Genomic DNA, 14149 nt, shown 5'->3' with positions numbered 1-14149 from the left:
AAAATATTTTGTAAATTAAACATCTGACAGTTTATACAAAATTCTGAAACTCGGTAGTAAGAAAACAGACAACCTAATAAGAAACATGGACAAAATACATGAACAGACACTTCACCAAGGAAGATATTTGAGCGGAAAATAAGCGTATGAAAACATCCTCAACAACTTTAGTCATCAGGAAATGTAAAATAAATCACTTTAGGGCCAGGCGCGGTGGCTCATGCCTGTAATCCCAGCACTTTGGGAGGCCCAGGTGGGTGGAGCAGCTGAGGTCAGGAGTTCAAGACCAACCTGGGCAACATGGTGAAACCCCATCTCTACTAAAAATACAAAAATTAGCTGGGCATGGTGGCACATGCCTGTAATCCCAGCTACTCGGGAGCCTGAGGCAGGAAAATCGCTTGAAAATCACCTGAACCCAGGAGGCAGAGGCTGCAGTAAACCGAGATCATGCCATTGCCCTCCAGCCTGGGTGACAGAGCAAGACTCCATCAAAAAAAAAAAAAAAAAAGAAAACCACTTTAGGTGGCACCATATACCTATTAGAATGGCTAAACGTTTTTTAAAACTGACAGTATCAAAGGCTGCCGATACTGAGGAACAAGAATCATGGCTGCGGCCGGGCGCGGTGGCTCAAGCCTGTAATCCCAGCACTTTGGGAGGCCGAGACGGGCGGATCACGAGGTCAGGAGATCGAGACCATCCTGGCTAACACAGTGAAACCCCGTCTCTACTAAAAAAATACAAAAAACTAGCCGGGCGAGGTGGCGGGCGCCTGTAGTCCCAGCTACTCGGGAGGCTGAGGCAGGAGAACGGCGCAAACCCGGGAGGCGGAGCTTGCAGTGAGCTGAGATCCGGCCACTGCACTCCAGTCTGGGCGACAGCGCGAGACTCCCTCTCAAAAAAAAAAAAAAAAAAAAGAATCATGGCTGCTTGGAACACAAGATAGGAGAGACGTCCTGGAAAACAGTTTGGCAGTTTCTTATAAACATACACTTACCCTATGACCCAGGAATCTCACTACTAAATATTTACTCAAGGGAAATAAAAACCTACTTCCACATTAAAAACCTGTAAGACGAATATTTATAGCAGCTTTATTTGTAGTCGGCAAAAACTGGAAAGGATCCAAGCGTTCCTAGACAGGGCACAGGACAGACAAGCTGCAATCCATCTACGCAACAGGACACTGCCAGCAATAAAAATGCAGGACCTGCTCATGCAGAAAAACACAGATGAGGCAGGCACTGTGGCTCACGTCTCTAATCCCAACACACTGGGAGGCCAAGGCAGGTGGATCACCTGAGGTCAGGAGTTCAAGATCAGCCTGACCCACATGGTGAAACCTCGTCTCTACTGAAAATTCAAAATTAGCCAGGCATGGTGGCGCGCACCTGTAATCCCAGCTACTCAGGAGGCTGAGGCAGGAGAATTGCTTGAACCCAGGAGGCGGAGGTTGCACTAAGCTGAGATCGTGCCACTGCTCTCCAGCCTGGGCAATAAGAGTAAAACTCCATCAAAAAAAAAAAAAAAGAAAGGAAAGGGAGGAAAGGAAGGGAAGGAAGGGAAGGAAGGGAAGGAAAGGGAAGGTAGGAAAGGTAGGGAAGGTAAGGAAGGTAGGGAAGGAAGGGAAGGAAGGAAGGAAGGAAGGAAGGAAAAGGAAGGAAGGAAAAGAAAGAAGAAAGAAAGAAAAAGAAAGAAGGAACGAAGAACAAAAAAAGAAAGAAAGAAAGAAAGAAAGAGAGAGAGAAAGAAAGAAAGAAAGAAAGAGAAATAAAGAGAGAGAAGGAAAGAAAGAGAGGGAAAAAGAAAGAAAGAGAAAGAAAAACAGACGAGCCAGGCGCGGTGGCTCACATCTATAATCCCAGCACTTTGGGAAGCTGAGTAGGGAGGATCGCTTGAGCTCAGGAGTTCAAGATCAGCCTGGGCAACATGGAGAAACTCTATCTCTACAAAAAACACAAAAATTAGCCAGGCATGGTGGCAGGCACCTGTAGTCCCAGCTACTCAGGAGGCTGAGGTGGGAGGATGGCTTGAGCCTGAAAGGTGGAGGTTGCAGTGAGCTGAAATCATGCCACTGTACTCCAGCCTGGACAACAGAGCCAGACGCTGTCTCAAAAAAGAAGATTGACGGCGTTATTTTGGATAATCTTCGGAAAGATCACATCTTGCTCGGGAAACTCCCACACTGTGTTTTGCCATCAAATAAGAATTTATTTTTATTTTATTTTATTTTTTTTTGAGATGGGGTCTCACTCTGTCACCCAGGCTAGAGTGCAGTGGCACAATAATCTGGGCTCACTGAAACCTCCACCTCCTGGGTTCAAGTGATTCTCCTGCCTCTGCCTCCCAAGTAGCTGGGACTACAGGCACACGCCATCACACCCGGCAATTTTTTTTTTTTTTTTTTTTTTTTAAAGTAGAAACGGGGTTTCACTGTGTTAGCCAGATGGCCTCGATCTCCTGACCTCGTGATCTGTCCGCCTCGGCCTCCCAAAGTGCTGGGATTACAGGCATGAGCCATCGCACCCGGCCCAAATAAGGAATATTTTGTCTGCTTAAATCTCCACCGTAGAAAAACTCACTCATGAAGGCCAGAGCAACAGAGGCCCAGCCCGGACGGCACTCCGAGCGCTGGGTCATCCCTGCCGGCCTGTGTGACTTTATCCCAGGTGCTTTATGAAAGCCTCACAAACATGCACCCTGCTTGGGATACAAGTGGAGAAAAACCCTCCATCAGAGGCTTCTGCCTGCCACTCAGCCCTGGCTGGCCTCGAGGGAGTGGCCCAGACCTTGCCCCCTCTCCACCAGGGCTGCTGCCCTACCCAGAGGCACACTGCCTGGTTCTATTGCAAACATTCCACAGCACCTCACTGGTCCAGAAAACACAGCAGAAAATGAGTCTCCACGGAATTTTAGGGCCCCGTTAAGTGATTTATATTTGGGGATCTCAGCTCCCATCGCAAGCTGAGGGGCCTCCTTCCCAGTTAAACGCACCCACACGTAGAACATGCACGCGACTTCAAAGATTTCACGAAAGCGCCCCAAAGGTCCTATCGGCTACTGCAGAACACAGAAACAAAAATCACCCGTAATCGTGCCCTGAGACGCCACTCTTATCAACATTTTGGTGGACGCCCCTCAGACTTTTTTCTTTGCATATAACACATTATCGTTGGCATCACTTTCGACAAAAATGGAACTGTACCACAGATCCTATCTTGCAACCTGCTATTTTCACTCAGCAATGGCTTCCCGTTGGAGGAAGGCCTGAGAAAAACTGCCCCACCCACGCCCAGGAAGGCCGCTGGGATCGGTGAATGGTGTCCCCAAAAATAGACGTTCTGGAGTCCTAACCTCAGGACCTCAGAAGTTGACTTTATTTGGAGGCTGGGTCTTGACGGAGGTGATGAAGTTACAAGAGGTCATTGCGGTGGCCTTGGTCCAGGATGACTGGTGTCCCTATGAAAAGGGGAGATCTGGACACAGACACTGACAGGGGGCAGAACGCCATGTGAAGATAAAGGCAGGGACCCGTGATGCGTCTGCCAGCCTGGACCACTCAAGATCGCCAGCACCACCCAGAGCGGGGGAGACCCAGAACCTTCTCCCTCACGGACCCAGAAGGAGCCATCCCACCACACCTTCATTTCAGACTTCCAGCCTGGACCACCCAAGACCGCCAGCACCACCCAGAGTGGGGGAGACACAGAACCTTCTCCCGCAAGGACCCAGAAGGAGCCATCCCGCCACACCTTGATCTCAGACTTCAGCCTCCAGAACTGTGGGAGGAGATGTTTCTGTTGTTTAAGATGCCCGGTGTGTGGTACAGTCATCCCCTGGTATCCATGGGAGATGATTCTAGAATCTCTAAGGATACTAGAACCCATGGATGCTGAAGTCCCTGATATAAAATGGTGTTGTATTTGCATGTAACCTACACACATCCTCCCATATACTTTTTTAAAAAATTTATTTATTTTTGAGACAGAGTCTCGCTCTGTCGCCCAGACTGCAGTGCAGTGTCCCAGTCAGCTCACTGCAGCCTCTGCCTCCCAGGTCAAATGATTCTTCTGCCTCAGCCTCCCAAGTAGCTGGGATTACAGGCATGCACCACCACATCCGGCTAATGTTTGTATTTTTAGTAGAGATGGGGTTTCACCATGTTGGCCAGGCTGGTCTCCAACTCCTAGGCTCAAGTGATCCACCCTCCTGGGCCTCCCAAAGTGTGGGGATTACAGGCATGAGCCACTGCGCCCGCTGGCCCCAATTTTTTCTTTCTTTCTTTCTTTTTTTTTTTGAGACAGAGTCTCGCTCTGTCACCCAGGCTGGAGTGCAGTGGCGTGATCCCGGCTCACTGCAACCTCCGCTTCCCAAGTTCAAGCAGTCGTCCTGCCTCAGCCTCCTCAGTAGCTGGGGTTACAGGCCTGCGCCACCACGCCCAGCTAATTTTTGTATTTTTAGTAGAGACAGGGTTTCACCACGTTGGTCAGACTGGTCTCAAACTCCTGACCTCAAGTGATCCACCTGCCTCAGCCTCCCAAAGTGCTGGGATTACAGGCATGAGCCACCGCACCCACCGGCCCCAATATTTAATACTAAAAAAAAAAAAAAAAAAAAGGAAAGAACTAAATTGTTCATTCCTCATGCAGGAAAGGTTGAAAAACCTTACTATATCTTTTCCACAGCACATTATGCAGCCACTTAAAGTGAGGTCTTTAAAGAAAATATAAAAAATGAAAAAGATGAAATATAAATTGCAGCTATAATGTGACTGCAACTAAGACTTATGTACGTATGTATCCATGTATGTATGTATGCGTGCGTGCGTATGCACGTGTGTGTGTATGTATTTCTGCGACAGGGTTTCGCTCTGTTGCCCAGGCTGGAGTGCAATGATGTGATCATGGTTCACCACAGCCTCAAACTCCTGGGCTTAAGTGATCCTCCCACCTCAGCCTCCGGGTAGCTGGGACCACAGGCAGACGCCAACACACCCAGCAAACTTTTTAAATATTTTTGAGAGGCAAGGTCGAATTCCTGACCTCAAGCGATATTACCACCTCAACCTCCCAAATGCTGGGATTACAGGTATAAGCCACCATGTCTTTGCCTACGACTCCATTTTTATAAAAACGACATTTGAGGGGGAATTCGGTAGAGAGGACTACAGAGCATTTTTATTTCTTCTTTCCACTTCCGAACTTTTCTTTTTTTTCTTTTTTTTTTTTTCTGAGACGGAGTCTCGCTCTATCACCCAGGCTGGAGTGCAGTGGCGTGATCTTGGCTCACTGCAAACTCCACCTCCTGGATTCACGCCATTCTCGTGTCTCAGCCTCCTGAGTAGCTGGGACTACAGGCGCCCACCACTACGCCCGGCTAATTTTTTGTATTTTTAGTAGAGACAGGGTTTCATCGTGTTAGCCAGGATGGTCTCGATCTCCTGACCTCGTGATCCGCCCGCCTCAGCCTCCCAAAGTGCTAGGATTACAGGCATGAGCCACCGTGCCCGGCCTTGAACTTTTCAAATTTTCCTAAATAGGCATGCGTTACTTTAAAATGTTTTTTCATGGATTGCTTCCAGGGGAAGAGCTACATTCACTCCTTTGCGTTAGGACTATGTGATCACAGGAAGCCTCTGTCAAAAGCATAAACACCGCTGGATGGGGACCTGGTGGTTCACAGGCACTCAAAGGCAGACCTTAGCCTGAACTGGGCTTCCCAAGTTCCCATTTGGTCCCCAGGAGAGATGGGCACAGGGGACAGTTAAGTTGTGATAAAAGGACCAAGAGGAGAAGAAACCTTAGGTGATAGGCAGAGAGCCCGGGGTGGGGCCCAGAACAAGGATGGGAGGAGCCCACGGAGAGGGGAGGGAACGCAGCCGGGGGGTGTCACGGGGACTCCTGTCCCAGCCACCACTTCGCAGCCACACACTTCTACGAAAGGAACCCAGATGCAGGACGCCAGGAAGGGGATGAGAGGCATCATTCCCGGAGAGAAAAGCAGGCCTGGGCTTCTCCCCGACGACACGGGCCGAAGCGCACTTTCCTCTCCCACTGCTGCAAGATTAACCTGGAATCCGACCTCTTAGCCATGGCAGCTATTTTCTTTCTCCTTTTTTTTTGAGAGAGTCTTGCTCTGTCGCGCAGGCTGGAGTGCAGTGGTGCAATCTCGGCTCACTGCAGCCTCCACCTCCCGGTTCAAGCGATTCTCCTGCCTGAACCACCCCAGTAGCTGGGATTACAGGCGTGCGCCACCACACCCGGCTAATTTTTGTATTGTTTTAAGTAGAGACGGGGCTTCGTCATATTGGCCTGGCTGACCTGGTCTGAACTCTGGTCTGAACTCCTGGCCACAAGTGATCTGCCTGTCTTGGCCTCCCAAAGTGCTGGGATGACAGGCGTGAGCCATCCCGTGGGAGCTATTTTCTTTTATCCAAGTGCTGACAGCATCTTTAACTAGGACTGGCCCTCATCTCGGTTCCTCAAGCTGAAAACTGTCTGTGAGCCTCACAAGCTACGGAAACACCTGGACCTGAAACCCTGAACCTCCTTCCACCAGAGCTCTGAAGACCTGGAACCCCCTGGAAGCAGAAGGGGGAATTCCGTGGCTCCGAGGACCCCGGCTCGGGGCATGAATCTCAGGAGACCAAACAAGGGAAGGTGGGCCCCAGGTCGGCCTCTCCCCGCGCTTCTCTGGAAGGACCTGCAGGATGGCGGACAGTCTCTGGGGCACCCAACCTTCGAGGACCACAGGATGGAGGGAAGGTTTCCCCGGCTGCCGCCTCCGCCCTAGGACACCTGCGAAGGGAAGCAGCGGGCGGTGGGGGCCACTCACCTTCTCCAGCTTCTCGAAGTGCTCCCGGAGGAACTTCATGGGGCGCTCGGGCTTGGAGATGCAGAGGTGCACGATGCAGTCTTTGAGGACCTGCTGGATCCCGTGCAGTTGCACGTACAGCTCACAGCCCTTCAGGCTCTCATCCTCCTCCGAGGGGCAGACGGGCGGGGAGGCCATGGCGAGGGCGGCTGCTTCCTTCCTGTCCAGAAAACACAGATCCCCAGGCCTGAGAGCTGCCCGGGGCTGCGCGCCGGATAAACGCAGGCGGCGGCGTGAACCAAGCTTCTCCCAGGAGCGTGGAAGAAAGTCACTGATGCTGCGTTTGTCAAAGATCCTTCATTCTGCGGGGCCAGGTGAGGTGTTAAATGTGACGACCCCCAGAGCCTTCCCTCCCAACAGACCCCGGCAGGGGCGGAGGGGGCTCAGACAGGGGTGCGCGGCTGAGAAGCCCCTTCTGCAGTTCTGAGGATTCCGGGGTGGGAGGAGTGGGGGGCCCGGCACCCTGAGGGTCCAGCCCGGGGGTTCCAGGGCCTCGCCCTCCTCCATCCCCCCTTTTTTGGGGGGGGCACTCGTGTGAAATGTGAATGCTGGGGGGCCCCTGCGCGCGGCCTCAGGGGAGGGAGAGATGAGGATGAGGCTGTGGATGGGCTGGGCCGGCCTCTGCACAGGAAAACACAGAAACGCAGGTAAACAAGGGAAGCCGGCGGTGGTGGGGGGGTGGGGTGCGGAGAACAAATGCGGCGGCCACGCAGCGGAGTCACCATGGCCAGGCCAGGCCCGCACCGCACCGCGGAGCGCAGGACCCCAGCCCCCTGCCAAGCCGCCCCCAGAGTGCCCAGACCGCCGGGAAGGCGCTCACCCAGAGACCCCGGGTCCCCCGCCCCCGCCCTGGCCTCTGCGCCCGCCCGCGACGACCCTCCCGGGACCCCCGACCCGGCGCCCCAGGCCCGGCCCCGCCCCGCGCGCCCCACTCCCGGTTGGGGGCCAAACCCTTCCAAATGTCCGCATTCCCGGGGGCCTCCCAGGCCCGGGGGTCCTGGCGCAGACCCCAGCCCAGCCCCGCGTACCTGGATGCGCGGCGCCCGAGGCCAGGAGGCGGCTGCGCGGGGACGCGGGGCGCGGGGACGGCGGGCGAACGAGCGAGCGAGCGGGTCCCCGCACTGCAGCGGCGCCGCCCTCCACGCCCGCCCCCGCGCCGCGCGCAGCTGCTGCACCCCCAACGCCGCCCGCGCGGGCCTGCAGCCAGTCTCCCCCCGACCGCCTCCCCGCGGGCCCCCCAACCCCGGCCCACCCAGGCCCTCCCCGTCCCCGCCCCATCCCCCACCGGCGCAGGTTCAGGCGCAGCGCGGCCAGGACCCCCGCTCTCGCCGCCCCCTGCCCCCTACACTCAGACCGAGTCTCCCACCCTGGCTGATGCAGGCCGTGGGGCCGCCTGTGATGGCCCGGGCTCCCCCCTCCCCCCATTCACGACCACCGCGGCTGCCTGAGCTGCTCACACCGGGGTCACATCCCTGCGTCTGAAGAACTCCCGGACCCAGCAAGCATGCCCGTTCCCTGGGGTCTCGCTCTGCCTTAGGGGCCAGAAGGGGGTGGCCAGGTGGGCCCAGCCCCGCTTCTCCAGGTGACTCCCACCGGTTAGGTGCACCAGCTTCACCCCGACACCCAGTGGGAAATCGGGACCTTCCTAAATTCTTTCCCACCTTTCCTGGGGGTCCAGAGGTCACGGAGGCCTAGGAGGAGCCTCTTGGTGACGGTCCTAACCCACAAGCCCAGCCCTGCAGGAAAGGGAAACCTCATCCTGCTACTGCACACCGTTGCCCCATCCTGCTAGAGTGGGGGCAGAAACTTCATCTCCCCTCCCGAGAGGCTCCAGATGCCAGGAGAGGGGCAGGCAGTTCAGGCTGTGAAGAAGATGACACCTGCCTCCCTGTGCACACCCACCTGTCCAGCCCCCTGGGTCCTCCACTCACCTGCCCGGCTTCCCTGTTGCCTGCTCACCTGTCTCCCACTCTCCTGCCCCATCTTCACCCGTCTCCCACTCACCTGTACACACTCACCGTCTCCCACTCACCCATCTCATGCTCACCTATTCCACACTCACCTGTACACACACCATCTCCACTCAGCCCTCCCATGCTCACCTGGTCCACACTCACCTGACCAGCCTCCCTGTTCTATGCTCACCAGTTCACACTCACCCGTCCCATGCTCACCTGTTCCCCCACTCACCTACCTGCACAGGCGCTACACAGGTCACCAGCCCTGCCCAGCACGCTCCCCAGCAGGGCTGACATTGCCTCAGCCTCTTCCTGCCAGGGTGAACATAAACCAAGCAGGCCACCCTCGGGAGTCAAACACGAAGCTCCTTGGTCCTCAGCCCTCACCCTCGGCGCCCACTGGCCCCAGACCCGTCTCAGGCAGACCTGCATTTGTCCTGAGACTTTCTCAGGGATCCAGGCCCGGTCTCTGAATCTGAACTCCATCCCACAACCCACTCAGACCTCTGGCTCTCCCAGCCCTGGCCTGCCTGGAGCTGCGCTCCCTGCGGCCCCTCCGCTCCCTCCTCCTCCTCCTCCTCCAATTACTCCTGCTCCTCCAGGGTGGACTAGTGACAAGGACAGCAAAAAAGTCCCAGGTGTCACCTGACCAAGGCAGTGTCTTGCTTTGGGGGTAGATGCTCCCGGGCTGGCTGCTTCTCTCCCGGGCTCCCCTGGGGTTCTCTGGAGACTCCCTGTAGACTTCCCCCACACCGTGCCTCTAGAGGAGAGCGGAGGCCCCTCTCTGGCTGAGCTCACAGGACAGCCCTCTGATCCCGGCACACACACAAGGCCTCCTTCTGCTGCGATTCCTCCTCAGGCAGGCTCCTTGGCCTGCATCCTTTTGAGACATGGATCTCCCAGGTTTGGGGGCTGGCAGCATGCACCTGGCCCACCAGACATGCGGCCCCTGGCCCCACTGAGATGTGACATCTACTGAACTCCCCTCCTCATTGCCACAATGGCAGTTCCCACTGCCTCTCACTTTCACACTTTTCCCGGCCACTCAGGTCCCTGTTCCAGTGGCCCCCACCCCCCGCAAGGACTCCCTCTTCAGACTGGCTCTGGTAGCAATGCGAGGCGTGGCCCCCGCTGCCCCAGCCTGCAGAAAAGCTTCTGCCTGACTTCCAGGCCTCTCTTGCTGCAGCCTTACCGGCTTGAGCCGAGGAAAGGAAACAAGGGGGTGCGGAAAGGAAGTGGACGCTTCCTTAGTGTCCTGCTGACTGTCTGGTCAGTCCCAGAGGATGAAATCAAGTGGGACGAAACAGGATCCTGGAGAAACGGAGCCACGGCCGTCCTCAAACCAAACCTGAGGCCCTTCCTATATCTGCACTTCCCAATTATGTTCATCAATAAATACCTTTGGCCGGGCGTGGTGGCTCACACCTGTAATCCCAGCACTTGGGGAGGCTGAGACGGGTGGATCACCTGAAATCAGGGGTTCAAGACCAGCCTGGGCAACACAGCGAAACCCTGTCTGTACTAAAAATACAAAATTAGCCAGGCGCGGTAGCGTGTGCTTGTAATCCCTGGCTACTCAGAAAGCTAAGGCAGGAGAATCGCTTGAACTCGGGAGGCGGAGGTTCCAGTGAGCTGAGATCGCGCCACTGCACTCTAGCCTGGGCGGCAAGAGCGAACGGAACGCCATCTCAAAATAAATAAATAATGAATAATTACCTTCTACTGCCTGAGCCAGTTGGCTTTTTGCTTTTGATTAGTTGCAACTGAGAACGTCCAAGTGAATACACGCCTGATCTGACACAATCCCCCCCAAAACACACACTGACAACCCCATTAAATGCTCCTGGGTGAAGACGCAGGGAGGGGTCTGGTGAGCTCAGAGGAGCTGTGCTTGGTCATCGAACCATGTGGCCCTCAACAGGTCGGTCGCCACCCTGCTACCCAGTGACAGGGGGTGCCCAAGCAGCCATGCCCTCGACTGAAAATGTGCAGCTGGTGATTACGTTACCCATTCAGAAGTCCCAGTAAATCCCGCGTCTGAGAATGCCCCCTCCCCATAGGGAAGGGCCCGCCCTCCATGCTGGGCCCTGTTATTTTTCCCAGCAAATGTATTCACATTTCTAAGCCCTGTGGGTTCTTCCTTCACCCCTAGAATGTGCCTGTAGGATTCATCATGACCAAATGACCACGCGTTGCAGAACTCCAACCAAAGAGCCACAGTCTCTCTCTCTTTTTTTTTTTTTTTTTTTTGTTTGTTATTGCTGTTGTTGAGAACAGAGTCTCACTCTGTCTCCCAGGCTGGAGTGCAATGGCACGATCTCCGCTCACTGCAAGCTCCGCCTCCCAGGTTCGCGCCATTCTCCTGCCTCAGCCTCCTGAGTAGCTGGGACTACAGGCGCCCGCCACCACACCCGGCTAATTTTTTTGTATTTTTAGTAGAGATGGGGTTTCACTGTGTTAGCCAGGATGGTCTCGATCTCCTGACCTCGTGATCTGCCCGCCTCGGCCTCCCAAAGTGCTGGGATTACAGGCGTGAACCACCGTGCCCGGCTGAGCCACATTCTTTATGCTTTTTTTTTTTTTTTAATTTTGTTGTTGAGAAAGGGTGTCACTCTGTCGCCCAAGCCGGAGTGCAGTGGTATGATCATAGCTCATTGCAGCCTCAAATTCCTGGGCTCAAGCCGTCCTCCCACTTCAGCCTTCCGAGTAGTTGGGACCACAGGTGTGCACCACCACACCTGGTATTTAAAAAAATTTTTTTTTGTAAAGACAGGGTCTCACTATGTTTCCCAGGCTGGTCTCGAACTCCTGGCCTCCAACAATCCTCCCACCAGCTTCCCAGAGTGCTGGGACTACAGGTATAAGTCACCGCACCTGGCCCAAAGCCACATTCTTTTCCCAATCACTACATACCTCTCACCTCTAAACTTTGCTCTGTCAGCTCCAATTCACCCTCCAAGATTCAACCAATATGTTACTTATGCAGGGCAATTCCCTGAGGCACCAGCACTGCCTCCGGAAGGCCCGGGGCTCCCAGTACTTCTCCTTAGTAGCTCTCATCACACGTGCAATTGAATAATGGTGGGCAAGGCTGCTGGCTTAACTGCTGTCTCCCCTGCTAGGTTGAAAGCACCAAGTATGCATGGATGGTGTTTGTCTTATTCTTTATTCACTCTGCGTGGCAAAGAGACCAACACAGATATTTTTTGGGGTGCAGACAGGAAACAAAGATTCTTTGTGAAGCTGCTCTGGCCACTGGGCAGTCTGCAGAGTGTCATGGTTTGAGATGGGATCTGTAGGTCGGCTTCCTGGGTGCGGCTCCTGAGCCTTCCCCAGCCAGCTGTGTTCACTGCACAACGTGAGTAAGCTCTCTGAGCTGAGGATCAAGGAGAAACTGCATGTGATCGTGGCTGACGGGAGAGGCCACTCATCCTCAAATCTAGGTGGACGTACGAGGAGCGAGGGCCGAGAGGCTGAGCATGGAGCACGCAGCACATAGTAAGAGCCCAGGAACCCTGAACAGTAATTATTCTCCAGCTGGGCACAGTGACTCCCACCTGTAATCCCAGCACTGTGGGAGGCCAAGGCAGGCGGATCACCTGAGGTCAGGAGTTCGAGACCAGCCTGGGCAACATGGTGAAACCCCATCTTTCCAAAAACACACGAAAATTAGCCAGGTGTGGTGATGTGTGCCTGTAGTCCCAGCTACTCGGGAGGCTGAGGCAGGAAGATCATTTGAACCTGGGAGGCAGAGGTTGTAGTGAGCTGAGAGCACGCCACTGCACTCTAGCCTGGGCAACAGGAGTGAAATCCAGTCTCAAAAAGAAAAAAAAAAGGAAAGGAAAGAAGAGAAGAAGAAGGGAGGAAAAAGAGAGAGAGAGAGAGAGAAGAGAGGAGAGGAGAGGACAGGACAATGTGACCAGGCATGGTGGCTCATGCCTACAATCCCAGCACTTTGGGGGGCCAAAAGACAAGGATCACTTGAGTCCAGGAGTTCAAGACCCATCTGGGCAAGAGAGCAAGACCCCATCTCTACAAAAAAAATACAAAAATTAGCCAGGCATGGTGGTGCACAGCTGTAGTCCCAGGTATTCAGGAGGCTAAGGTGGCAGGATCACCTGAGCCTGGGAGTTCAAGGCTGCAGTGAGCTTTGATTGCACCACTGCACTCCAGCCTGGGAAACAGAGTGAGACCTTGCCTCAAAACACAGGCAGCCACACACAACGTTCTCTAATATTCAAGTTTTGCATTGTTCACTGTGTAGGTAAGGGATGCATAATTTCACAGAAAATTTTGCCACAAACCTCAACAGTCTTCTCTACACATGGCTCCTGGTGTGGTGGGCATTCTCAGATGGCCGCAGGGTCCCCACCTCCCAATGCTCATGCCTTGTGGGGTACCATCCCCTTGAGTGTGTGCAGGTCCTGAGGCTCACCCCTGCCTGGTGGGGTACAGCAAAGGTGAGGAGTGGGCATCACATATGATTCATGGTAACATCTGCCTTGCTGGGGAACTCCCTCCCTTGCTGGCTTTGAGGAGGCCAGCTGCCGCGTCATGAGTGGCTGTAAGAGGATCCTGTGGCCAGGAGCTGAGGGCGGCCTCTTGTCCACAGCCAAGGAAGTAAATGCTGGAAACAACCAAGTGCACTTGGGAATGGACCCTTCCTCAGTCAAGCCTCAGATAAGAACACAGCCCCAGCATAGACTACAGCCTTCAGAGGACCCAGCCTTCTTTCTTTTTCCAGTCTTGCTCTGTCACCCAGGAGTGTAGCAGCACAATCTCAGCTCACTGCAACCTCTGGCTCCTGGGTTTGAGCAATTCTCCTGCCTTAGCCTCCCAAGTAGCTGGGACTACAGGTGCACAGCACCACTTCTGGCTAAATTTTGTATTTTTAGTAGAGATGGGGTTTCACCATGTTGGCCAGGCAGGTCTTGAACTCCTGACCTCAGGTGATCCGCCCACCTCAGCCTCCTAAAGTGCTGGGATTACAAGCATGAGCCACCGTGCCCAGTCTGACCCATTTTTAACTCTAGAAAATGTGTCTTCACTATCCCTTCAAATACCTCCTACTCCCCACTTTTCTTCTGCCTTCCTGGGACATCTGTTCAACAGATATTAGCATTGTTGCTTCTGTTCTCCATATCCCTGACCTCTTCTCTTACATACTTCTTGTTCCTGTTTCATTTTGGTAAGACATAGATCTTCATCTCTTTTATAGGCTTTCGCCCAGGCTGGAGTGCAGTGGCGCAATCTCAGCTTACTGCAAGCTCTGCCTCCCAGGTTCACACCATTCTCCTGCCTCAGCCTCCCGTGTA

At 54.3% G+C, this 14149-nt stretch overlaps 1 protein-coding gene across 4 annotated transcripts in view; it reads right to left on the bottom strand.

The window, feature by feature from the left end:
• PRKAR1B (protein kinase cAMP-dependent type I regulatory subunit beta) overlaps positions 1-14149 on the bottom strand; it is a 182939-nt gene that overhangs the window by 160152 nt on the left and 8638 nt on the right. For 3 of the 4 annotated variants that reach the window (XM_008018916.3, XM_073012892.1, XM_008018917.3), the window contains exon 2: positions 6838-7036. In XM_008018916.3, the coding sequence (XP_008017107.1) occupies positions 6838-7014 (177 nt within the window). In that variant the 5' untranslated portion in view covers positions 7015-7036. Of the gene's footprint in view, positions 1-6837; positions 7037-7904; positions 8030-14149 lie in introns of those variants that run through there. The other variant, XM_008018915.3, reaches the window with a different exon arrangement.

Source organism: Chlorocebus sabaeus, chromosome 28 (genome assembly GCF_047675955.1).
Source record: "Chlorocebus sabaeus isolate Y175 chromosome 28, mChlSab1.0.hap1, whole genome shotgun sequence".
NCBI lineage: Eukaryota > Metazoa > Chordata > Mammalia > Primates > Cercopithecidae > Chlorocebus > Chlorocebus sabaeus.
The sequence above is the reverse complement of the archived record's forward strand: the minus strand, read 5'-3'. Positions and strand labels throughout refer to the sequence as shown.